This window comes from Heteronotia binoei, chromosome 15 (genome assembly GCF_032191835.1).
Source record: "Heteronotia binoei isolate CCM8104 ecotype False Entrance Well chromosome 15, APGP_CSIRO_Hbin_v1, whole genome shotgun sequence".
NCBI lineage: Eukaryota > Metazoa > Chordata > Lepidosauria > Squamata > Gekkonidae > Heteronotia > Heteronotia binoei.
Genome location: NC_083237.1, coordinates 65,721,407 through 65,747,759, shown reverse-complemented (window position 1 = coordinate 65,747,759; position 26,353 = coordinate 65,721,407). Strand labels below are relative to the sequence as shown.

At 48.6% G+C, this 26,353-nt stretch overlaps 1 protein-coding gene and 2 non-coding genes across 3 annotated transcripts; 2 read left to right on the top strand and 1 right to left on the bottom strand.

The window, feature by feature from the left end:
- Window positions 1–1,795: 1,795 nt before the first annotated feature.
- On the top strand, window positions 1,796–1,867 carry TRNAP-GGG (transfer RNA proline (anticodon GGG)). Its single transcript has one exon. It is a non-coding gene; the product is annotated as a tRNA-Pro (tRNA).
- Window positions 1,868–1,929: 62 nt separating this feature from the next.
- Window positions 1,930–2,001, top strand: TRNAP-GGG (transfer RNA proline (anticodon GGG)). The gene has a single exon. It is a non-coding gene; the product is annotated as a tRNA-Pro (tRNA).
- Window positions 2,002–9,261: 7,260 nt separating this feature from the next.
- CD79B (CD79b molecule) lies at window positions 9,262–20,092 on the bottom strand. The gene is made up of 5 exons (XM_060255983.1): window positions 19,941–20,092; window positions 15,737–16,033; window positions 15,228–15,346; window positions 12,514–12,555; window positions 9,262–9,705 (listed from the first exon to the last, which is right to left on the bottom strand). The coding sequence occupies exons 1-5, from the start codon at window positions 20,008–20,010 to the stop codon at window positions 9,607–9,609; spliced, it is 627 nt and encodes a 208-aa protein (XP_060111966.1). The 5' UTR covers window positions 20,011–20,092; the 3' UTR covers window positions 9,262–9,606.
- Window positions 20,093–26,353: the final 6,261 nt, after the last annotated feature.

Sequence of the window (26,353 nt, the reverse complement as noted above, 5' to 3'; positions counted from 1 at the left end):
GATGGCAGTGGCGCTCCAGCTAACCCTGGTTAGTGCCGTGAAGAAGAAGATCATGGCAAATGACTTCTGACCAAGTCTTACCTTGAAAACCCTCTGATGAGACAATCTGAAATGAAGATCAGTGTCTGAGGCAGTCTCAACATGGTTTAATTGATTTTAAGAACTATATGTTAACTGCTTTTTAATGTTTATTAAATTTGTTGTTACCCACCCTGAGTCTGCTTGTGGAGAGGGCAGGATACAAATCCAATGAATGAACGAACGAATGAATGAATGAACGAGCGAACAATTAAAGTATAATGCTGGAAGATGGAATGTCCAGGTCAGGTGGCACTCTTTCAGCTACTGGAGAAGAGCTGAGGACCAGTATGAGTTGCACCATTCTTGATGACACAACTGGACTGAAGCCAAAAGGAGTTTCAGCTGTTGACATGAATCAAAATAACCTTGAAACCATAAAATAAGAAATGAGATGTTTAAACTGCAATCCTGGCAGTGAGTGAACCAAAGTGGACAGGATTAGGACATTTTCAGTTAGAAACTTACAAAGTGTTCTACTCAGGGAAGGACAAACACCGAAGAAATGGAGTTGCTCTAATAGTGAGGTGAGGTGTGAAGCAGGCAGGGGGGTGTCTATAATGCAAAGTCTGACTGAATAATATCAATCAGACTTCATGGAAAGCCTATCAAAATATCCATCATTCAAGTTTATATCCCAACTATCGATGCTGATGAGGAAGAAATTGAAAGCTTTTACCCAAGTGTCCTGGAAGAAATTGACCGCACAGCTTAAATAAGATGTGTTGATAATCAGAGGTGACTGGAATGCAAAAGTAGGAAACAAAACAAGTTCAAATATTGTCGGACGACTTGGTTGGAGTGCAGGAGTGTGAATAACTGAATTCTGTGAAGACAACAATTTGTTTATGGCATGCACATTTCAGGCAACCCAACAGATGATATTATACATGGACATCACTGGACAGCCAATATAGAAATCAAGTATATTGCAGAAGTTGGAGAAGCTCTGTTCTCTCCGCTAAAACAAGACCAGGAGGAGCTGGCTATGATACGAACCGTGACTGTTAATACTGAAAATTAAAATAAAGCTGAAGAAAATACTGAAACATTCATCGTACCAAAATACAGTCTAAGTAAAAGTCCTGTAGTTATGCTGGTCTTAGGCTGCATAGGGCTTTAACGGTTGGCGCCACAACCTTGAATGGGATCCCGTACTCTATTGGCAGCCAGTGCAGCTGGCGGGGCACTGGCTGAATGTGCACCCATGTTGATGCTCCTGTCAGGAAGCTGGCCGCCACGTTCTGCGCTAGCTGCACTTTCCAGTCAGGATCAAAGGTAGCCCTGCATATAGCAAATTACAGTAATCCGGCCTGGAAATGATCGTTGCATGGATCACTGTAGCTAGGTCCTGGGAGGTGAAATAGGAAACCAGTTGCCAAAGGCGATAAAAGGCTGACCTGGCAACAGTGGTGATCTGGGCCTCCATTGAAATGGCAGCATCCAGGATCACTCCAAGGCTCCTCACCCTCAGTACTGGGGTCAATGACCCCCTGCCCAGTGTTGAGAGCTGGATTCCCAAGCCCAAGCCCCTGCAACTCGGACACAGGACCTCCATCTCTGTTAAATCTCTGTTTAGGGGAGGGACGGTGGCTCAGTGGTAGAGCATCTGCTTGGGAAGCAGAAGGTCCCAGGTTCAATCCCTGGCATCTCCAAAAAAGGGTCCAGGCAAAAAGGTGTGAAAAACCTCAGCTTGAGACCCTGGAGAGCCATGAATGGGGCTGTGGCTCAGTGGTAGAGCATCTGCTTGGGAAGCAGAAGGTCCCAGGTTCAATCCCTGGCATCTCCAAAAAAGGGTCCAGGCAAGTAGGCGTGAAAATCCTCAGCTTGAGACCCTGGAGAGCCATGAATGGGGCTGTGGCTCAGTGGTAGAGCATCTGCTTGGGAAGCAGAAGGTCCCAGGTTCAATCCCTGGCATCTCCAAAAAAGGGTCCAGGCAAAAAGGTGTGAAAAACAACTTGTCAGCGAGAGAGCAAGGGACCGTCTACCCGGAGTTCCTCACGGTTTCGTGGCTCCGGCCCTTCATCAGCCCTTTATCTGGAAACAGAGATTGCAATTGACATGCATTGACCTGTGAATTATATTTACTGTGGCTCCAGAAGCAAAGTTTGTGAGAGAAAAGGCTGACGAAGGACTGGAACCATGAAACCGTGAGGACAATTCTAATAGGAGGATGGTGGGGCTACAGGGACAGACTGGTGGACAAGGCAAATCCAGGCCATATACACTCAAGCCAGGCCTGTAGCTACAGTGGGGCCTGGGGGGGGGGGGAAGGCCCATCCTTTAAAAAAACCCTTCCAACTTTATGGCCCCTCCATTGGAAAGCCCCCAGTCTGTCCCCTTCGCTCACCACCACTCTGAACAAGAAGTAGCGTTGCTGCTGGTCTCTCTGCTGCAGGAGGGGCACGTAACAAAGGGGTGGGTGGAGCCAAGCTGCTGTAGTTTGTGGAACTCAAGGCAGCTTACAGTGTCGAGACCCTAGGGTCACCAAACTGGGTGGCCCCCCTGCCCCCCCCAACAACAAGTCCTGCCATGGGCCCCACCAAACATGAAATCCTGGCTATAGCCCTCACTCAAGCACATGGGCAGCTTGTGGCTGAGGATGAGAGTTCGGGCTGTAGAAGCATTGCATGATTCAGGATGGATTTGGGAGGAGCGTTGTGGAGAGGGAGGATGTTTTGTTCTCTGTGTCAGGACTGTGACTGTGCTGACCCTAGGGTTGCCGGGTTGCCCCCCCCAGCCACTGGTGGGGGATGGGTGGCTAGCTCCAGGTGGAGAAACTCCTGGAGCTTTTGGGGTGGAGTCTGGGGAGGACAGAGCCCACTTCCAAAGCACCCGTTTCCTCTGAGGGAACTGATCTCTGGAGATGAGCTGTGATTCTGGGGGATCTCCAGGCCCCACCTGGAGGCTGGCATCCCTAGCTGATCCATAGTGGGAGGGGTATCCTTAGGGTTGCCAGCTGTGGCCAGAGAAGTTCCTGGAGGTTGGGGGCAGTGCCTGTGGAGGGGAAAATTCACCTGGAATCTGTGATAAGCCCTAGGGCCATAGAGCAGTCTGGAGGTCAGTTTTAATTCTGGGAGAACTCTCAGTTCCACCTGGAGATTGGTAACCTTAGTATGCAGCCTACAACTCCTGCCTTCTTGACACCTTGGCAACGCCCACAGGAGCTGGAGTTTGGTGACATTTCGGGGAAAGGTTTGATGTCACCCTATGAATAAAACACTGTTTTGGGGAGGTGAACTGGGGGCCTCTTCTCAGAAGGCCCTCTGAGCTTTGCCTCCAATGGGCAGAATCGTTTAAAGGTCACCTCCCAGGAAAGACGTGTGTGTGTGTGTGTGTGTTTTGAGGGAGGGGTGCATTCCCTCTGCACAGATTGAGTATTCAGTAACCAAAGAGGCACCAACATCTGGGTGTGTTTTTCCCCTCTTTAATGCTGACTTGTTTTTAGGGTCATCATTACCATTGAGTGGGTGACACCAAAACTGTCCTGAAATTCCAGTCACAAAGAGCAAATGAAACAAGAGGGGACAGGAGATCTGGGTGTTGACTTTTAAAAAACAAGTGACAAGCACCCCATGGGAGGGGCAAATGGGGCTAGGTGATGACCCATTGGAAAGAATGCTTACTACACTTGTAGTAAGCATCATCAGGAAAGCTTTGTTTTTACGTATGTACAGTGGGAAGGCACAAGGCAAAAATATCATCTGACTAAAACACACTAGAGAGAGCCCCGTGGCGCAGAGTGGTAAAGCTGCAGTACTGCAGTTGGAGCCCTCTGCTCACAACCTCCGATCCCAGCGGAAGCTGGTTCAGGTAGCCGGCTCCAGGTTGACTCAGCCTTCCATCCTTCCGAGGTCGGTCAAATGAGTCCCCAGCTTGCTGGAGGGAAAGTGTAGATGACTGGGGAAGGCAATGGCAAACCACCCCGCAAAAAGTCTGCCGTGAAAACAACGTCACTCCAGAGTCGAAAACGACTGGTGCTTGCACAGGGGACTACCTTTACCTTTCTAAAAACACGCTAGATGATATTTTCAAATAAAATTGTGATCTTGATTGCCAGCCAGAAAGCACCCATTGGAGATTTAGGTCTAGTTGCTGGCTCTTCTCTTAGCTGCCCAAGCATGGAACCATTTAAATTTTATTTTAGACTAGGAGTAAGGTCTGTTGTGGGAAAAAAAAATGCAACAGGCTCTAGAAGGAGGCTCTGGGCAAGTGCCTGACACCCTTGCTGTCTTCCCACCCACCCAAGTGAAGGCATTAACCTCCCCCCACTTCAAAGGGAGCTTATCTCTGCCATCTACAGAGCAGTTGTGATCGCCAGTGTTTCTCTAGGAGGAAATGGCATTGTACCTGTCTGAGGTTCCACCCCTCCTCAAGCCCCACCCCTTAAATATCCACGAATTCCCTATCCTGGAGTTGGCAACCTGTCTCCTTCCCTTTATCTGCCCCTCTGACTTCAGCTTTCCATCACCTTTGCCCTCCCTGCAGCCTCTATATAGGAAAAGTAGTCATACTTCACAGTGTGTGTGTGGGGGGATGATAGCAGTTTACATCATTCTCTCCCCCCATGTGATCAGCCTGGCCCACCTCACAGGCTTGGTGGTGGTGGTGGGGATGCGGCAGTGGAGGTGAGGAGAGTCCAGTGTGCCCCCTCAAGATCTTCAGAGGTAGGATGGGAGAAGTGAGGAAACAAAAAACAAGAAATGGATCATAGCTGTGCTTGGCTGTTGCTGAAAAATGTCCTTATTTACTTGCAAAGGGAATGACCGGTAGAGTTTTTTTTGAGCAGGAATGCACAGGAGCGCAGTTTCGGCTGGCTTGGTGTCAGGGGGTGTGGCCTAATATGCCAATGAGTTCCTGCTGGGCTTTTTCTACAAAAAAAGCTCTGATGATCGGTTTCCTAAAAGTGCTATATATACAGCAAGTAACTAATTTGTATGGAAATGTAAGATATCCCCAGTGCTGGACAGGCTAGATTTCACCCCTTTCCCAGAGCAACCAAGGAGAGCAGACAGAATGTTGAGAAAAAGAGACTTGAAAAATGGGAGTTGAAAAACAACAGAGAGCAGCTGACAGCTTAAAGGCTGAGATGAAAAGGGAAACTGTATAGAAGAACTACTTGGAATAAGCTGAAAACAATAAATTTGTAACTGAAGTATCCCAGTTGTAGGTATAGGACCTATATTCTTTTTTCCTCTAAAGTCTTGGGGGCCACTCTACAATCCAGCCAGAAGATTCCCAACCCTCTTGCCAATGGTAGAAACTGAATTCTCACTTAGCAACTGGATGCAGATGAGGCAGGCAAGGTCATCTGTAGGTGTTGGGGGAGGCAGGGGGGGGCGTGGAGTAAGGGTCCTGAAGTGGCAGCTCAGCAATGGTCCTTTCCCTTTTCATAACGGCCAAGAAAGAGTGCAAGAACTCAAAGTTGGGAGGATGCTCTCTCTCTGGGCATCTGACCAGTGGAAAGTGGTCCTTGACCCTTGACTCAAAGTCAATTGGGCTGCCAGGAGCTCCACAGGGGACCTGCAGAGAACCAATCTGGCCCCGTCTGCCAGCTCTCCACCCCCACTTTCCATGGTACAACATAAAGGCAACGTTTTACATCAGTCGGGCCATCCTGATGATTCCCCAAAAGTGCCCATGGCTCTACGCCATCAGTGACTCCTCTGCGTGGTGGTGGTGGTGGAGGGGGGGGGGCTCCATGGCTACACCCCCACTTGGAGGCCCCGTCCATCTGCTTTCCTGCATGCCTGACCCCTGGCATAATCCTCTCCAGCACTTACATGCAGTATCTTATTTCAGGCAAGAGGAGGAGGGCGGAGCGGGGGTGGGGGAGTGTAATTTTCATGACCCTGAGAGTTATCAGATGAGCAGAGGCTAAGCAACCAGCCAGCCATTTTTCTCAGCCTGTAACCAGCCACAGATGTGGAGGAGAATCTGACTGCAACAGCTGGAGAGATCCCCAACCAGCAGGGCGTAGTAAGATCCCCAAAGTGGCTGGGGGGTTGCTGAGAATCAACAGTTTCATTTGAACCAGAGTTTATCTGCACTGAGCCCCAGAATCTCCTTTCAGCACCAGAGTTCAGCACCAGCAGAGTCCTTCTGAGCATGTACAGAGTCCACGCCTCATCTTCCCAGCTGTGTAACCACCAATATGTGCTTCCTTTGAAAAACTTGCTGAATTAGAAAGCTGGAGAAAGGAGAAACAAACTCTGGAAGACTAAAGGGAAGAGCAAGGTGAAAAATGGAGCTGGGAGGAGGCAGATCAACAGATCTCTTGACCAGTTCCTTGAAAGGAAGGGAGGGATTCATTCAACAGTTGCTGCTTTCCTCAGCATGAAAAGCTTTGCCTGATCATAACAGAAGCCATGTTGGATCAGGGCAATGGCCCATCCAGTCCAATCCTCTGTGTCACACAGTGGCCAAAAAAACCCCCAATTGCCATCAGGAAGTCCATCAGTGGGGCCAGGGTACTAGAAGCCCTCCCACTGTTGCCTCCCCCCAAGCACCAAGAATACAGAGCATCACTGCCCCAGACAGAGAGTTCCAACGATAAGCTGTGGCTAAGAGCCGCTGATGAACCTCAATCCATTTCTGCTGTGTGGCCCAGAGCCCTGTCAGGAAAAAGAGGTGGAAATCCACAAATGGACATTATACACCTTGTAGAAAATGCTCATTATATTGTTACCATTTATATCACCAGCCCATCCAGTCACTGGTTAATGCTTGGAGTTATGGTTATACCCAAGTGTCTGCTTGGGAGAGCAGTCACTGGTTAATGCTTGGAGTTATGGTTATACCCAAGTGTCTGCTTGGGAGAGCATCAACTGCTCCATTAAAAATATGTAAGTCAAGAAGTAAAAAATATGTAGGTAAAGTGATGTGTTGGGGTTACCACCTTTGCAGATACCTTTTTAGATTGTTCAGATGCTGTTTGGACTGGCTGGTCTTCTGCACTGGCTTTCTGTCGGCTCTCTCCTGCCTCTCCATGTCTCCTTACAATCCCCTCCTTTAGGAGGGCGGGGGGGGGCACAGAAGAGCCTTTGTGGGGGTGGCTGCAGTTCTCTGGATCTGCCTTTCCTTCCCTACAGGCTTCAAGGAGGTTCCATCAAGAAAGGCCCTAGTTAATTTATACTGCCGGCCAGAGCCTTTTTGTGGAAAACCCCCAGCAGGAACTCATTTGCATGTTAGGCCACACCCCTGACACCAAGCCAGCCGGAACTGCATTCCTGTTAAAAAAAAAACCCTGCTTCCAGTATTGGACTGTGTTGTTGCAAGGCAGTGATATTTAACAAGGGTTGTATCATCCCTTGCGGGGGGAAATCTGCAAATCTGGGGGTGGGTATTCAGAACTTGGGAAGGGGGCACTGGGGATCAGAGGCAGCCCCTTTCCCCCACTGGTAACGGCTTCAGGCAGTTGCCAAAAGTTTTACGCTGATCTTTTTGTTGTGAGTCCCCACACCTGATTTCACTCTTCAAAGCAGCCAGCAAACCTGAGCTGGGTAGCTCAAGCTAGCTTCACCTTGTCTGATCTTGGAAGCTCGGCAGGATCATCCCTGGTCAGTATTTGGGAACCACCTCGGAATGTCTCCTGCTCAGTGAGCCCTATGGGGGCCCCAGAAGTCAGCTGCGACTCGACAGCAAACAAACAAACAAACAAAAAGGAATCCAACTGGCTGATAGCAAACAGGCACAGGGATCTCCCAGAATTGGGGGTACCAATCTCCTGCTGGCATGATGATATCACCTGGAAGTCCCCGGCATGATGATGTCACCTGGAAGTGATGTCATTGCACTGGGGATGTCACATCGGGGAGGCTCTAGGACTTGTGCTAGAAACTGTATGGTACCATAGAGGATCCAAACCACAAATTGTGATCCGCCCTGAGACACTTCGGTGAAAAGGGCGGGATATAAGTCTAAATATAAATAAATAAATAAATTTTACCAACTTGTCAACAAGAATATTACATGGAACCTTATCAAAACCCTTACTGAAATCAAGATATACTGTGTCTACAGCATTCTCCTGATCTAGCAAGGTAGTAACTTTCTCAAAAAAAAAGAGATAAGGTTAGTCTGACATGACTTGTTCTTGAGAAACCCATGCTGGGTCTTAGAGATCACAGCCATCCTTTCTAAATGCTTAAGGACTGACTATTTGATTATTTGTTCTAAAACTTTTCCAGGTATAGGCATCAAGCTGATGGGTTAGTAGTTACCTGGAACCTTCTTTCCCTCCTTTTTGAAGATGAGAACAATATTTGCCCACCTCCAATCTTCTGGCAGCTTGCCTGTTCCCCAAGAATTTTCAAAAATAATGTCCAGAGGCTTAGAAATTGTGTTTTTTTAGTACCCTTGGGTGCAGTTCATCTGGCTCTGAGGACTTAGTTCATTTGGCCCTGAGAACTTAGTTTCATTCAAAGAAACGAAGTGTTTATGTACATTTTAGCTAAAAGGGTATCTAAAAAGGCAAATGTGATTTTGGGCTGTTTCAACAGAAGTATAGTGTCCAGATAATACAAAGCCATCATATCACTTTAAACTGCTCTGTTAGACCTCACCTAGAGTACTGGGTTCAGCTTTAGGCACCACAATTTACGAAGGCTATAGATGGTGAGGGGTTTGGAGACCAAGTCCTATGAGGAAAGGCTGAAGGAGCTGGGGATGTTTAGCCTGGAGAGGAGGCGGCTGAGAGGAAATGCTGTAAGAATGTTAATGTTTTAAGCATGTTTGCATTTTGAGTAAAAAATAATATCGTTAATTGGGTTTGTCTTTGTTGTTTATAAATATATCTCCTGTAACCGGCAATGCCTATATTTCAAATTGGGGCCACAAGGGAACATGGGATTTAACCTACTAATCAAAACTAGGCTTGCTGCACTTTTACTAGTGTTCTAATGGGAAAGAAAGCATTTGTTTATTCAAAAGACATGTTCTTTTCCCCATTCAAATGCCATGGGTGAATGGTTAAATATCTTCCCTGTCTGTGAATTGGGGCTCTGCATCCAGGAGAACCATCCAGGGGATCTTCTCCTTCATGTCTGGATTTAGAATTTTTAAAGGAAGAATTAGGTTTAGAAATACTGACTTTGAAAAAATGACACATAACATTCCCCTCCTTAAAAATCAGGGCCTGTTTGTGCCCTTCCATACTTGGGAACGCAGAAGGAAAAAACCAAATTAAAATAATGCATTTTATTTTTGCAAAAAAAGCCAAGCTAGATGAGTTTGTCAGAAATTCCCTCCCATTTTCAAATCTCTCTGGTGGCTGATATTGGCCCGCCCCCCCCCTTCTTTTATTTGTTCACTCTGACTGGAGTCCCATCGTCCAGCCTCCTATGTTGTGTCTCTTAACAATACCCCAAAGTCCATAGAATCTCAGATGCTGAAGTTGTTCTAGCAGATGAGCTGATGAGAGAAACGCAAGCAAGCTGGCACCAAGAGGTCTCCCCAGAACACCTCCAGGAACTAGGAGGCAGCTTGCCCCATCCAGTGGGAAACTCAGACTGGGCCACGCCCAAAGCATCACTCTTCACAGGGGTGCTCCGTGAGGTCCCACTTCTCTGCTTTGTCCTGGTAGGTACCAATGTCTTCATAGGTGTCAGCCAGTTCGACAGCCAAGCCCTGCAGAAGAACAAAGTGGATCTGAATGAAGGCACCTTCTCTCTCCCTCTTGGAGTGATATCCCACGTCCTGAATGAATTTGCATGTCACAGATGGAAAGCGTTTAAGGGTTCCGTTGGAGAGATCAAAGCAAAGCACTTTGCAAGCCTGAGCTAAGAATGTAAGAACACAAGGGAAGCCATGTTGGAGAGGAGGGCTGGACATAAATTGAAGTACATAAATAAAGCCCTGTTTTTTGAGGTAGAGTCACCAAATTTTCAGTATAGTATTCAGTGGCTCTCCCCAAAATACTCCCCAAGTTTCAAAAAGATTGGACTAGGGGGGTCCAATTCTATGAGCTCCCAAAGAAGGTGCCCCTATCCTTCATTATTTCCTATGGAAGGAAGGCATTTAAAAGGTGTGCCGTCCCTTGAAATGTGATGGCCAGAACTCCCTTTGGAGTTCAATTATGATTGTGACACCCTTGCTCCTGGCTCCACCCCAATGTCTCCTGGCTCCACCCCCAAAGTCCCCAGGTATTTCTTGAATTGGACTTGGCAACCCTAAACCTGAGGCAGAACCCTGCACCCCCCTCGCAAGACTCCACAGCTTAGAGGGAGCACCGGACTCCATTCCTACCACAAGGCTCTTGGTTGTCCCTCCCCCACCCCCACAAACTAATACGATGACCCGTGTGGGAAGGATCAAAACAGAGAGCCTTGAAGATCTCAGCTTTTTTGGAAGCAAAGTTAGTATTAAGAGACACCATGGCTGGATTCAGGTGGACCATTGGAGCCAAAATGGGCTCTTCCCCCAGGTAGATTAAAAGTCAAGGTCAGAGAGGCACAGCGGCTGCCCTTTCCACCCTCACCCTCACCCCGTCTTCCGAGGACACTGAGAGGGATCACACAGTTACCAGGAGGGAAATGGTAGCAGAATCTTGTGCCACACCTCTCCCACATTTCCCGGCATCTGACCACAGGGGCAGGCAAGCAAGGCGGATTGGCAGGGGGGGGATCTGCCAGTCTGCTCTAGGTGCTCACTGGTTTCTTTTTTTTTTTTTAAGTATCACTGCCCCGGAGTGCAGGAGCACATGAGCGCATGGCCACTAAAACTGTAAGGGGAAAAAAGAAACCCAAACTGCGCTAAGAGGATGGCACACAACAACCGTGTGAATGCATCAAAGTACCCCCGCACGATATACAGACACCTCACATGGGAATGTGTGGACAGGATTTGTCCATTCCGTTTTAGGGCAGCATGATTTGAGACGCCTCCCGGTTGCACGGAGCTGCCCGTCTGTCCCCAGCCCATGTTGCTGTCTTGGGAGACATCTGTGTGGCCGCTCGGCCTTGGGGGAAGGACCAGACTGTTGACAAAGCAAGCCTCTCGCCCTTCTCTCTTGTTGTGGAGGCACTCTCACCCACTCCCTGGAGCCAGGCTCCGTCTGCCTCTACCTCTTGGGAGCCCAGGCTCCCTTCTTGCAGCTTCCCCTTCCTGTAAAGGTGTAGTGTATCAGTAACAACACGCGCCCATGCGCAGAGGCGACTGGGCTGTCCCAGACGCCTCCAGCGCCGGGCGTGGAATCCCCCGCCAATCAACAGCTGTGGCGGGAAGTTCAACAGGTCAGGATTGGCCTGACCTGTCCAGTAGGCTGTACCGGGGATTGTATATAAGCGGGACCCGGCCCGCGTGTTCTCTCTCTTGCAACGTGCTCCTAATAAAGAATGTTGCCCTACACGCGTCTCCGGACTGAGTACATTACAAAAGAAATGCTCCTTTCTCGTGCTTGATGGTCCATTCTGAAAATCAAATCAAGTCCTTTTTCATTTTGTCATTCTTTCAAGAAGCTCAAGGGAGAATACATAAATATCCATTTTGGTGTAAAAAGTCTGGTGGTTAAGAACGGCGGACTCCAATCTGGAGAACCGGGTTTGATTCCCACCTCCTCCTCCTCCACATGCTGGGTGACCTCGGGTCAGTCACAGTTCCCTCAGAGCTCTCTCAGCCCCACCTCCCTCACAGGGTGTCTGTTGCAGGGAGAGGAAGGGAAGGAGATCGGAAGCCACTCTGAGACTCCAAGTGAAGGGTGAGGTATAAATCCAATCTCTTCCTCCTCCAATCAACTCCCTCCGCCTCCTTCTTCTTGGAGGAAATGGCTGGTTTGGAGGGTGGACTGTATGGTATTACCCTTCTATGGTATTATACTCCTCCTCCCCTTCCTCTCTTTCACCCTCCATTTGACCCTCACCAGTCCCATTAGGCTGAAGGCTGGTTCTCATACCAGTTCTCCAATTTGTGGCCTCATTTGAGGATTTTTCAACCCGCCGTGTGGTGGGTTGAAACGGAATTCTCAGGCAGGTGGTGGGGAGGCCTGATTTCTACTGAGACCATAGCACACGTGGAGAAGAAGCGATCATGCCATTCCGCCACTCTGAAATTGCTCTGGTGAGCTGCTGTTATCCCCGAAGGGGCAACTTATGTGTCAATACAGGTCACTTTCTCCTGGACAAACAGCAGCTCTCTGGGATGATTTCAGGTCTGGAAAACAATGCAAGGGAGAAGAAGGCCTGAGCCCCCCTTGCTCCACACTCTACATTCCCAATCTGAATCAAGACTGTGCATACTGGGGGAGCGCAGAGCTCCCAGAATGGATCTGATCAAAAGCCTTTGCGGCTGGCCACGACTTTGTGACACAGGAAGTCTCCAGAGATTCACACCATGGGAAGCATCCAAAGTCACTCAGTGAGCTTCACGGCAGAGTGGGGATTTCAACCCACATCTCCCAGATTCTAGTTTGACAGTCTAACCTGTTTCATTGCTGCTTACCTCATACGTGTGGTCCTCACCAGGGGCTTCCTCACCATCACCCTAAAAGAAAAAGGGGGGATTAGAACCAGACTCCTCAGCCAGTCACTCCTCTTCTCTTCCTTTCTTGCTGGTCTTGTTTTGGGACCCCACTGATTTGGGGAGGGACGGTGGCTCAGTGGTAAAGCATCTGCACATGGTCCCAGGTTCAATCCCTGGCATCTCCAAAAAAGGGTCCAGGCAAATAGGTGTGAAAAACCTCAGCTGGAGACCCTGGAGAGCCACTGCCAGTCAGGGGAGGGACGGTGGCTCAGTGGTAGAGCATCTGCTTGGGAAGCAGAAGGTCCCAGGTTCAATCCCCGGCATCTCCAAAAAAGGGTCCAGGCAAATAGATGTGAAAAACCTCAGCTGGAGACCCTGGAGAGCCGCTGCCAGTCTGAGAAGACAATACTGACTTTGATGGACCAAAGGTCTGATTCAGTATAAGGCAGCTTCATATGTTCATTTTTTTAGGGTGGTGCTGAAATTCTCCCCAGATGGGCAAAAGAAATGTCAACACCTGGTGGCCTGACTGATTTTCCTCCAAGAGCTCTGATAGGATTTGAACGAGGGACTGCTGCCTGCGGTGGGTGCACTCATCTTGCACTTCTGCTTCAAGGAGGAGATTCTGAAGGCTTCTGTCTCATTTCAAGGACCCACAAACCTGTGTGACCAGAGGTGGCACCAGGGTGAAAGGCATGCGTGTGCACACCATGGGAAGCAACAGGGCTTCTCTCAAACCACTTTCAGTTCTTTTGAAAACGATTGTTTGTCTTCTGCCTCAGAAATCAGCCTGCTTGAAGAATCCCTCTACAGGGATTCTCTCGCCCCTCCCCACCACCGCTGTCTTGGGAGCATCCACTCAACATCTCACCCCATTTAATATTTCAAATAAATGACTGGCTACATCAATGGTGTCATCAGGAAAGATTTGGATTTCTGGGCCATGGCTTACCCTTTTGAGATGGAGGTCTTCTATCAGGAGACGGTTTGTACCTTACGAAGGTAGGGAAAAGGGCGTTTGGTAACTGCCTTGCTAACCTAATAAGGAGGGCTTTAAACTAAACTGTATGGGGGAGTGAGCCAATAATTCAAAGCCTAGTATGGTGCCAATAACTGGAGATAAGAATGCTAAAACTTTGCAGAGAGTGGCACGTACTCTGGGCAACTTGTGGGTGTGTGGAAACAAGACTCTCAGGATGCATAAAATATGGATTCTGATGTCTCTACACTAATCCACTACTGTTACAGTGCCCAAGCTTCCATGGCGGGAAAGAGCCAAAACGTTTGTTTTGTTCAATTTTTCTTTCTGTGGTGCCATGGCACAGTCACACCTTTGGCTTTGCTCTGTCACCTTTGGCTAAAACTTCTGCAGAAATCACCTAAATGCTGGATAAAAAGATCCCTGATCTTTTTGGTAAACAGAGCGGAGCATCCATCACCTTTGTGTCTGTTTTGCTGATTTCCCTTCTTGTCTGTTTTCTCTCAGAGAAGAAAGCAAAGGGACCGTTGAAAACGGGAGTGCAGAGAAAGACAAGGTGAGTTTCCTCCCTGCGTGGTGCCTCTTGCACACCCACCCATCACACTCCTCTGAGAGATGAGGGGTTGGGCCTGCATGGCAGACCACTCCTCCTCCATATGCACCTGCTGGATGACCTTGGATCAGTTCCAGTTCTCTCAGAGCTGTTCGTTGAAAAGCAGTTCTCTCAGAGCTCTCTCAGCCCCACCCACCTCACAGGGTGTCTGTTGTGGGGAGAGGAAGGCAAGGAGACTGTAAACCACTCTGAGTGAAGGGCAGGGTATACATCCAAACTCTTCTTCTTTGACAATTCTCTCCACCCTGTGCATAAGTTTATAAACTTCTATCATATCCCCCCCTTAGTAGTCTCTTTTCTTAGCACTCCCTTTTCCCCCAGGCTCTTCAGCCTTTCCTCCTAGGGAAGGTGCTCCAGCCCTCTAATCATCTTGGTTGCCCTTTCTCCAGCTCTGCAGTGCCCTTTTGGAGACATGGTGAGGCTGCACTATAGATCTATAGGCTGCCAGTTATATACCAGATTCGTTACAAAGTGCTGGTCATCACCTTTAAAGCCCTATATGGCCGAGGACCTGCCTACCTTAGGGACCGTCTCTCCCCATATGAACCCCAGAGAGCACTGAGGTCAGCAGGGAAAAACCTGCTGACTATTCCCGGGCCAAAAGATGTAAAACTCCAGAGTACCCGTACTCGGGCTTTCTCTGTTATGTCTCCACAGCTGTGGAATCAGCTTCCAGAAGAAATGCGGGCCCTGCGGGACTTCGAACAGTTCCGCAGGGCCTGCAAGACCGTTCTCTTCCGAATGGCTTTCACTGAGTAATTGCTAAGTAAATTCACCATCTGAATAGCACCAACATATCAACTTATTAACATTTACTTATTGTTTTTAGAATTTTAATAGTTTTTAATTACCTGTTGGTTTATATTGTCAGTTATAATTTAATGTATTTTAACTCAATGTATAATTAAATGAATTTTGTTGTGAGGCGCCCTGAGCCTGCTCCGGCGGGGAGGGTGGGATATAAATAAAATGTGGTGTTGTTGTTGTGTTGTTGTAGGGGCAATGCACACAATACTGTATCACAGAAACAATTTGGATTTCTGTCCCAGGCACTGGCAACACAAGAAGTGGCATTTCAGTGGGAATGCCCAACATACTCACCTTCACCAGAATCATGAACACAGGGAAGCTGACAAACATGAAAAGAAGAACGGACTGGATCAAAATGATGGTGTCTTTCATGGTGTTCCGGTCTTGCACTTGCTCGTAGGTGCTGATACCTTAAAATGAAAAGGAAGTCTGGCTTCAGTGCTTTCCTCTGACACATTTCCAACCTGGGCTGTTCTCCTGGGGCAACTGAACTTGCCAGTGCATCCAGATGTGATTACAGTTCTCCTTCCCATCACTGAAACAGGAGAAGTTCTACATAAATGATCTAGACTAGACTGTGGCTGGGATTGAACCTGAGACCTTCTGTGTGCCAAGCAGATGCTCCACCACTGAGCCACCGTCCCTCCCCTAATGAAATCCTAGTTGGGTTTTATTTTCCCTGGGAACGTTTGGCTGCAGACCCACCAAACGGCCCTGGAGGCAGAACTCTGCCGATGGATGGCACACACACGGCCTTGGATCTAGGAGAAGGGAGTACTGAAGAGAGTATTAAGATTCACCCATAATTTTGAGTTCGGTGCCACAGCGGTGCTGCATTGTCATCTTCTCCTTCTCATCCCTGCTCTCGCAGAAGTAGGTGCCGCTGTCCATGTGCTGGAGCTTGGTGATGTTGAGCGTTGACACTGATGAGTTATTCATGATCTGAACTCTGGAGCTGTTCTCCAGCACCTTCCGCTCGCCCTGCTTCTCCTTGACCCAACTGACCCCAGAAGAGGAAACGCAGCTGAAGGAGACTCTGGAGCCCCACCGGACAGCAATGAAGCGCGGATTCTTCAGGTGGTCAGAGCGTGAGGCACCTGAAGGAAAGATGCAGGCCACCAAGTGGAGTCAGGAGGGAGGAGGTCTCTTTGGCTTTCCAGTGGTTTGTTTTTAAGAAGAATAAGATTTCTCACACATTTTTTGAAATTTAATTCCAAAAGTTTGAAATACATCCAGTTCCATTTTTTAAAAAAAAGTTTTCTGGACTGCCTGCCAAAAAATGGTCTCCCGAGTCTCTGTGGGACTGGAAATCTTACAGACTCAGCAGGGTGTCAAACTCTGTTATGTAGGCTGGATCTGACATAAATGAGAACTTGCTAGGCTGGGCCTGTGTGTTACTAAACATAATGCCAGGTAGCAGAGATATAAACTTTATAGGGCACAGAGAAACACAACTAAAGATTTTTTTTTTACTTAAAATAAAACATGCTTAAAATATTAGCATGTCTGCAATATTTTGCTTAACAGCCTCTGATAACTGACCCCTCTTGCTCTGAATTATTGCATCGAAATCTGGAGAATGTGTCTGTGCTGTAGCAATCTTGAGTATGCTGTTCAGGTGTGTATCTGTAAATTGCAAATCTACTTTTGATTTATTGACATTCACTACAGAAATCTCATGGTCAGTGCTCTGAATCCCAGCTGTAAGGCAATTTGAGTAGCTCTGGGAAACTGGATCTGAGTCCACCAGAACCTCAGAGACCCGTAAGAGTTTCAGGGGATGAGCTGTTGAGAGCCCACACTCCCTTCGTCGGATAGAAATCTGAGTCCTTTTGGATCTAGTTGGAAAGGATGCTCGTGAAAGGTGTGAAGGTTCCAGGCAGACTGGAAGCAGCTGTATTAGAGAAGAGGGGAAATGTTGGGGGCAGGAAATTAGCAGCTGTAAAAATCTTAATAGCTCTAGTCAGCAGGGTGGGTGCGGGGGTGTCCATTCTTCTGAACATGTGAATCCCAGGTTAAGCACTCTTGTGTCATGATTCCCCCTTGGAATTTCTTTGTTTAAGGATTACCACTGCTAGGTCTATTCATGTCTGACAAAGGTCTCTCATGTACTTCTGGATCTGAAGCCAACTGTTCTTGTGCCGAGCTAAATGGCTGCCCTCGGAAACCAGCTTCTGGGGAACCTTTTAGCCACACTTGCTGCTGCTGTACTTTTGTGTGTGTGTGCATGCATACATGTATAAAAATTTCTGGCATCAAAATTTTAAAAGCTGATTTTTAACAAGAGAATAATTACCTTCAGTTTTCACAACAGTAGGGAAAAGGGAGAGAGAGAGCAAGAGAGCAATTTACATCAAATGTTTGTAGAAAACTGGAGTTCATGGAATGAGAAACTAAAGTCATCCAGCCATTATCTTTATACTCTTTTTTCTGGGGCAGTGGGAATGGGAATAGAACCACTTTCTTTCTACTGCAGCTGCTCCAGTCACATTGGAACAAGATACCCCACAGTTAACATGGAAGTTCAAATGGAGTTTCAGCCGTAGATCTGGGTGACTCAGCTTGGCCATGTAAACAGTGGGTGACCTCCTTGGGCCAGTCGCACAATCCCAGCTGGCTTTACCTGACAGGGTGGAGGTGAGGATAAAATGGAGGAGAGTCATTTGGGTCCCCCTTGGAAAGGAAGGTGTGTGTGTAAATGAAGTAAACAAAATTTAAAAAATGTCACAACAGCCAGCAGTGCATCTCCTTCATAATTTGTAAAAAGGTAAAGGTAGTCCCCTGTGCAAGCACCAGTCGTTTTCAACTCAGCAGGCTTTTTACGGGGTGGTTTGCCATTGCCTTCCCCAGTCATCTGCACTTTCCCCCCAGCAAGCTGGAGTCTCATTTTACCGACCTCGGAAGGATGGAAGGCTGAGTCAACCTTGAGCTGGCTACCTGAACCAGCTTCCACTGGGATCGAACTCCGGTTGTGAGCAGAGGGCTCTGACTGCAGTACTGCAACTTTACCACTCTGTGCCATGGGGCTCTTAATTTGTAGTTGGGTTCAAATTGCCTACTGAATTTCCGCCTCAGCCTGGCTATGGGTTATTGGGAGGGTGCAGGCGGGGCTGCCCTGCATTTCTTGGAGGACGGGCAGGTTAGACAGGTAAACACTGATCATAATCTCAGATGGAGGGGCCGTGCAGGTCTGAAGCTGCAGAGCAAAGTCTGAGTTGAGCGTGCATGCCCACAAGAGCTTCTCCCCGGAATTTAACCGTGTTGAGTCTAAAGGCGCCCCTGGACTCAAACACACGTCATAATCTTTAGATGAACATATGAAGCTGCCTTATACTGAATCAGACCCTTGGTCCATCAAAGTCAGTATTGTCTTCTCAGACTGGCAGCGGCTCTCCAGGGTCTCAAGCGGAGGTTTTTCACACCTATTTGCCTGGACCCTTTTTTGGAGATGCCGGGGATTGAACCTGGGACCTTCTGCTTCCCAAGCAGATGCTCTACCACTGAGCCACCGTCCCTCCCCAAACATATTAACATATGAAGCTGCCTTATACTGAATCAGACCCTTGGTCCATCAAAGTCAGTATTGTCTACTCAGACTGGCAGCGGCTCTCCAGGGTCTCAAGCTGAGATTTTTCACACCTCTTTGCCTGGACCCTTTTTTGGAGATGCCAGGGATTGAACCTGGGACCTTCTGCTTCCCAAGCAGATGCTCTACCCCTGAGCCACAGCCCCATTCATGGCTCTCCAGGGTCTCCAGCTGAGGTTCTTCACGCCTATTTGCCTGGACCCTTTTTAGTGGGAGATGCCAGGGATTGAACCTGGGACCTTCTGCTTCCCAAGCAGATGCTCTACCACTGAGCCATCGTCCCTCCCCATGAAAAGTATGAGAAGTACGTCGGTGTATTCAGGATGTTGCCAGAAGCTGCTTCCCTTGCCCAGTTCTAGTCTTCAAGGGCACAATCTGACAACCGAGAATGCTCAGAGGCATGTGCAGAGGGCTTCCCCCTCCCCAAGCAGACTCCACTCAGGGGCTTATTATTTTTAGAAACAAATCATGCTCAGATGCAGCCTTGCAAAGCTTGTTGACTCCCCAATCTGCTCTTGGCGCTGTTCTTCTGCCCCAGGACACAGATGTCCCCACACATCTGCTGCACACGGAGGAGAGGATGTGGGTGGAAGGAAACAGAGGCTCTGTGTGGATCCACCTCGCCGCACACAACGCCTCCCTCCTTTTCTGGCTTCCGTGAATGTCAGCCAGAAAGACAAAGCTGCTGGGCGTGGGACTGAGAGTTTGAGGAGCCTTTCCTAAGCAACACCAAAAGGAGAGACCGTAGCAGAAGCCCAGCAAAGTGTCAGGGCTCAGCACAACCAGCATCCACCTCTTTTACCTGGAATCCCTTCCCCTTTAAACCCTGGTGGAAGCTGTGCCTCTCCTCATTCATGACATTCCCCAGGGGATGGGGGGGTAGGGTTGCCAGTCCAGGTTGGGAAACTTCTGGAGATTTGGGGAGGACAGGGATCTCTGTGGGGTACGAAGCCAGAGAGCCCAGCCTCCAAAGCATCTGTTTTCTCCAGGGCAACTGATCGCTGTGCTCTGGAGATGAGCTATAAATCCTGGGGATGCCCAGGTCCCACCCGGAGGCTGCATCCCTAAGAGCACCGTGCCCCATGGCACTGGCAGAGATCCTGGGAGGGCTGCCAGATCCATGTTAGAAAACTCCTGGAGGGTTGGTGGATGCAGCTGGAGGAGGACAGGACCTCCGTGGGGTACAATGCCATAGAGACCCCTCCCTCCAAAGCAGCCATTTTCTCCAGGGGAACTGATCTCTGTTGTCTGGAGATGAGCTGGAATTCCTAGAGATCCCCAGGTCCCAACTGGAGGCTGGCATCCATGCTTTGTGCGCCTCTATTTTGCAAAAATTAGCCTGAGACAGGCAAACAAACGTTCTTGCCGCCTCCCCCCACCACATGCGGACTGGGATAAAGAAATAGACCAAGCCCTACCTGAGGCAACTGGACAGACTCCCAGCACTGTGAACACCATCGCCCACACCCAGAATGAAGAAGCTGCCATTGCTGGTTGACAACAAAGCACCCAAAATACTGAGGCCTGCCTGCAGTCTTGGCGCAAGCACCACCAACCCTCCCTCAGCCTTGAAAACAGGAAATGTAGAGCCCCCCCCCTCCGCGTGAGCTCCTTTTCCGGCCTATGCAAATGCAGCTGTGCAGGCTCAGTCCCGTGGGGGCTTGGCCTGGAACCGGGGACAGGGTGTCAGGCAGACGGGGAACCACAGGCCAGTGCCTTGACAGGAGCAAAGCATGCTGGGCCGCTTGGGGAGGCAGGTTATCTTGGGTTGCCAGTTCCCCCCAGGCTGTTGGGGTTTGGCCAGATTCATGTTGGAAAACTTTGGGGTGGGGGGGAGAGCCTGGTAGGGTTGCCAAGTCCAATTTAAGAAATATCTGGGGACTTTGGGGTTGGAGCCGGGAGACTTTGGGGGTGGAGCCAGGAGACATTAGGGGTGGAGCCAAGATCAAGGCTGTGACAAGCATCATTGAACTCCAAAGGGAGTTCTGGCCATCACATTTCAAGGGACGGCACACCTTTTCAATGCCTTCCTTCCATAGGGAATCATGAAGGATAGGGGCACCTTCTTTTGGGGCTCATAGAATTGGACCCCCTGGTCCAATCGTTTTGAAACATGGGGGGTATTTTGGGGAGAGGCACTAGATGCTGTACTGAAAATTTGGTGCCTGTACCTCAAAAAACAGCCACCCCAGAGCCCCAGATACCCGTGGATCAATTCTCCATTATTTTCTATGGGAATAAATCTCCATAGGGAATAATAGAGTTCCCAGCAGACATTTCCCTCCCCATTTCCCTGTGATGGCCAGAACTCCCTTTGGAGTTCAATTATGCTTGTCACAGCCTTGATCTTGGCTCCACCCCTAATGTCTCCTGGCTCCACCCCCAAAGTCTCCTGGCTCCACCCCCAAAGTTCCCAGATATTTCTTAAATTGGACTTGGCAACCCTATGTGTTTGCTTCCCACATGCATCCATCTCTGTCAGTGTGCATTATTTTATTAGCATTTCCACTTTCAATACAACAACCATCCCTGGTTTAGCAACCGCCTGTTTATTTCTGAGAGTTTCTCTAAGGGAAAAATCCCTGTAAACACTGGTAGGAGGATCTTGCTAAATTACCCCTCTCTCGCAAGCTCTCTGTCTCCTTCTTAATTCCTCCCAACAAAACAGGAGATATTTTGGGCAACAAATAGCATTTGGGGTAACAAGGCTGGTAACCCTAGTTACCTGGGGAGGCAGGTTACTCCCTTTTTTCCAGGTGCCTTCCATAGCTGTACTCAAATTCAAGTTTTCTATCACTGTGCAGGGGAAATTGCTTCAGTTGGATTGTTTGTCAGTGCTAAGAACTGTTTCTTGTTGGATTGCAATCAACCCAACAGAAGCAGTGTCCCCTGCACTGTGAAGGAAAGTGGTCAAATTTGAGCTTCTGGTACAGCTATGGAGGACACCAAATTCCACCCAGGAAAAAAGGGGGCGAGGCTGAAGAGTTTTCCAGGAAACAGGAAGGCAGTACTCAGTGTGGTCTCTTCTTCTCTCGCCCAAATTTTAGGACTTTGAAAGAGGGGGAATGAAAGCAGCACACAGAAGCATGGGGGCCCTTCCCAAGAAACCTGCCTTTGAAATCCTGACCAGCTGGACAGCCAATAAACAGCAAATCAGCAAAAATGCGACTAATATGGCCCACATAAGCTGAAACCTGTACTTGGCATTGAAAGAGCACCATCAGCTAGCCACATCCAGGGAGCCGTGCTTGCAGTAGCCAAGTGAATTTAAAAACAAACTTCTGGATCATAGTCAGCCACATGTCCCAGGAAGCTCACGAGCAAGGCAGAAAGGTGCTTACAGTGCCAGAATAGTGTTTACTATATGGAGGTTCTTTTTTGCTTTCGTGGTCTATGGCCTTTTACAGACCTGTCGCTCTTTGACTCTTCTGTTTAACTAGCTCACCCTGCTGAAGAGTGTGGCTGCCACCACATCCTGTAGTGGTGAATCCTCCAGCTTTAAAAAACGCCCTCCTTTGCCTCTCTTCACGTTGTTTTAGCCATCTTTGGCCTTTCTGCTGCAGCAGAATATTGTGGCAGAGGATCTACACCACAAACCCTCACGGCCTCACCTACAGGCTAAGCCAAGGGTGGACCTCTCTCTCTGCTTCCTGGGCGTGTCTCTGCACAGTTCTTCGAAGAGGCAGATTCAGCCGTCAACAGAAGGAGACCAAAGGAATTTTGTCCATGGCCTGACAGACCCCGCTTGGACCCTGCTAACCAAAGCAACCTGCCGCAGGGTCAGTTTGACACACTCTCAAGTGACTCTTTTCACCCCCATGCCTATGTAATCAGAGAACTGGGGTTTCACATGATTGTCTTGGGGCCAACAAACAAAGATGGCGCTGGGTGAAGCAGAGATCACTTCCCCTTGCGAAACTGCCTGGAACTGATGTGCCGCTAGGAGAGGCCCATGCATATGAAATGGATGTGCCTCCGGAACAAACCGTTCTTGCAATGTTCTGGAAAAACAGAACATTGTGGATTTGTTTACCAAAAGGGCCTGATCTGGTAGTTGGGGGGGGAGAGGGGGTTAGAGGAGGTAGGAATTAAAACAAATCTGATCTACGGCTTTGAAAAATTCCCACTAGGGTTGCCAGGTCCCGCCCCCCCTCACTGGTGGAGGATGGGAGGTAGGGTTGTTCGATCCGGGTTGGGAAACTCCTGGCAATGTGGGGGTGGAGCCTGGGGAGGACAGGGACCTCAGTGGGGGTCCAGTGCCATAACTCCCCCCCTCCACAGAAGCCCTTTTCTCCTGATCTCTGGAGTCTGAAGATGAGCTGTGATTCCAGGGAACCTTCAGGTCCCACCTGGAGGCTGACATCCCTAGTTACTGCAAAATAGGCAATGTCCCGAGTTGGGGGGGGGATGGGCTTTGAAAGAGGGGTGCGCTGTTTTGGCCAGCAGGCTGGGTCGGAGGGGGACTCTTGATCTGAGTGCCTGTAAACACTCTGCCTCATCTTCACACAGCTATAACACACTATCACATTTCTCCCTCCAAAGAGTTCAGGGTGTGGAATGCGGATCTTTCTCACCTCCAGCCCTACTCACAACCCTGTGAGGTGGTTTTGGCTGAGGATGATTGGCCCAAGGTCACCTGGAAATGCTTCGAGGTAAAGTGGGGACTTGAACCCAGGCCCTTAGCTGTCACTTAAACTCCTTCACCATACTGGTTTTTACTCAGCGGCCATGTCCGGTCGCGTCTTCTGGGCAGGCTTAAGCCCTGGAAGATTCCTCTTTAGAAACGAAGCACCAGGAGGAGAAACGACTCCGTAACAAAAGAGGCGTATAGTTCTGCATGTAACAAGTGCTCATTTACAGAGTTTATTTTAAGAAATGTACAAAGGAAAACATGACACGAGTTTACAGAGCGGAGCCTTTTCTTAATGACAAAATGTTACATATGTACAAGCGACAAGCGGCAGTTTTAAACAATGCAGAGCCTTCTTTCCACAGCAGGTCACATGTAAACACTGCTGGGAACTGGATCCAGGTGGGCAACCGTGTTGGTCTGAAGCTGCCGAACAAAGTCTGAGTCTAGGGGCACTCTGGAGACCCACAAAGTCTTATTCTGGGTCCCCCTTGGATGGACAGATGCTAAAGACGACTGAGGGATGCCAGCTGACAGCCAGAAGGCACAGCCTCCTCGCTTGCAAGGAGAAGCATCCCCAACAAGAGAGCACTGGCAAAAAACCCCCCAGAAACATCCCTTGAAAGGAGCACTCGTTAGGGTTGCCAAGTCCAATTCAAGAAATATCTGGGGACTTTGGGGGTGGAGCCAGGAGACTTCAGGGGTGGAGCCAGGAGACATTAGGGGTGGAGCCAAGATCAAGGCTGTGATAAGCATCATTGAACTCCAAGGGAGTTCTGGCCATCACATTTAAAGGGACGGCACACCTTTTCAATGCCTTCCTTCCATAGGAAATAATGAAGGATAGGGGCACCTTCTTTTGAGGCTCATAGAATTGGACCCCCTGGTCCAATCCTTTTGAAACTTGGGGGGGTATTTTGGGGAGAGGCACTAGATGCTATACTGAAAATTTGGTGCCTCTACCCCAAAAAACAGCCCTCCCCCCCAGAGCCCCAGATACCCGCGGATCAATTCTCCATGATTTTCTATGGGAATAAATCTCCCAGAAGACATTTCCCTCCCCTCCCCCCCGCTTTCTGACGACCCTGAAGCAGGGGGAAGGCTTCCACCTGGGGGATCCCCTGCCCCCACCTGGGGATTGGCAAGCCTAGCACTTGTGGACTTAAATGCTCTCTGGTGTGTGTGTGTGTGTGTGTGTTTGTGTGTGTGTTTGTGCAATCACCTTTAGCAGGAGAGAGATGAACTTGACCTGAAGCACAAATCACCATGAATAGCATTTTTTTTTCTTTCCCCAAAAAAGACGTATGTCGAATGGAACCAATTTTGACAAGGACATGTATTATTTCTGATGATTCGTGAAGTGAATTTGAGGCACAAAAAATTCACCGTAACTTTTTTCCTATCTGGAATTCATTTGCAAATATTAGGGTTTGTAAAATCTGTTTTTTTTTAAAAAAATCCAGATTCTTGGAAATTTGAACACGACGGTTTTGGAAGGGATCAGCACAAGGCACAGCTCATCAAAAACCTATTTCCAGAACCTGGGGACGGCCCGACAACTTAAACAGGCACCCTGATTCTGTCGATGCCCTCCGTGGGCAGAAACCATTTTCTGCAAGCAAATTTACTATGTATGCTGGGTACAGCAAACCAGCTGTGTGCGTGTTGGGGATGGGGCCACATCTGTCAGTGGAGTAATGTGCACTACCTGGTAGGGGAATCCTGCTCCAAGCTTGTGCATGAAACTTGGTGTGCACACGGAGCTGGTGCTCTTTGATAGAATGAGCACAGCCACCCCTCATTTTGCTACGCAAACAGCGTCAGTGTCTCTCTCCAAGCTGCACGCCCGATTTCCTCTTCCTTTGCATTCATCTCTCAATGCTTCAACAGGCTGCTTAAAAAAACGCTTTCCAAAACAACTTGCAAGTTTGTTTTAGTAAGGGTTTGCTTGCTGCCTAATCGTTATTACTAATAAAAACCAACTTTTCCAATCTGGAAAACCTGCTCTGGAGAAGGGCAGAAGTGGCTTTGCGGTGTTCCAAAGACCAGCCGTTCAGCCACAGGTTTCTGTTGGAAACTCACAACCAGTTTCCCCGGAGCTTGAAGTCCCGTTCATCAGACCCAGATGGGGCCAGCACATCTGCCCCTGCCCACCCATTATTTCAGGAAGGGGCTCAGTTCCTTGCGGAACCCAGATTCAAGAAAGAACCCAGATGGGAAGACATTTGCTGGTTCTTGTGAAATTGCTCAGAAAGTCATTAGTTCCCTCTAGGGTGGAAATTATTGCTTTCTCTAGGCATGAGGAGGCAGCCATTTCCAGAATCTTTTGCAAACTGTATATAAAAATACGCCATCACATAAAAAGTGTAGACTTCCTGCTTTGGGGAAATTGCATCTTCAAATAGCTATACTGGGACAATGATCCAGCTTCCCCAGTATCTAGTCTCCACCAATGGGCAGTAATAGCAACCTCAGGGATACTACTGAGATACAGGAAAAGAAAACCCAAGACATCTTGTTAACATCGGGAGGGAAAGACTAGATGGGGGAAAGTGGGAATGCCTGTCTGCTTTCTGTATATGCCTCTGTGTGCCTATTAACTTTCAAAATCTGGCTCCAAGACATCCAAGGATGCGAACTGTCAAGAATGTTCTCCTGCACAAATGCAGTGGGCAGAAACTCAAGAGCCCTTTGTATTTAAAGATGCCCCATTTATTGCAGAGAAACTCCTGCAAGGCCCCTCCTGATTAATAACCCCAGATTTCCTCCTGAAAGACTCTGCAAGGTTGCACGCATCACCGTGGAGAGTATCCCAGGAGCCAGCAGCATTCAGGGCTCCAGAACACCCCATTTGGATTGGGCACACTCCAGATTTATACCCATGTATAGACTGGCAGGGAGACCAGCAAGGGGAAAGGCAAAGAAGGGGTCAGAATGAAGCATGCTTAGCAGCCTGAACTTTAGACATGACCTAAAGGGGAAAATAGCAACACAGCAAGCACAGAAAAATCACAACCCACAATCTCTTTTTGTGGAGTTGAGAATTAAGTCAGGAAAGTTTCTAAAGCTGACAGACAAAGCCCTGAGAACAGATCTTGCTCTTCTTTCTTCTTTGCGAAGAAACTATGCATAAAACTGATTAAGACTTAATTGCACTTTAACTTCCTTTCAAATGCTCAAAGGAAAAAGGCTGAGTTTATA

Excerpts from the sequence above, each read along its gene's own strand:
- CD79B (XM_060255983.1), bottom strand. The coding sequence starts at position 20,010 with ATGGCAGCTTCTTCATTCTGGGTGTGGGCGATGGTGTTCACAGTGCTG. Across the intron at positions 15,347-15,736 it reads CACCGAACTCAAAATTATGG|GTATCAGCACCTACGAGCAA; the intron begins GTGAATCTTAAT and ends TTTCATTTTAAG. Across the intron at positions 12,556-15,227 it reads TGTTCATGATTCTGGTGAAG|GGTGATGGTGAGGAAGCCCC; the intron begins GTGAGTATGTTG and ends TTTTTCTTTTAG.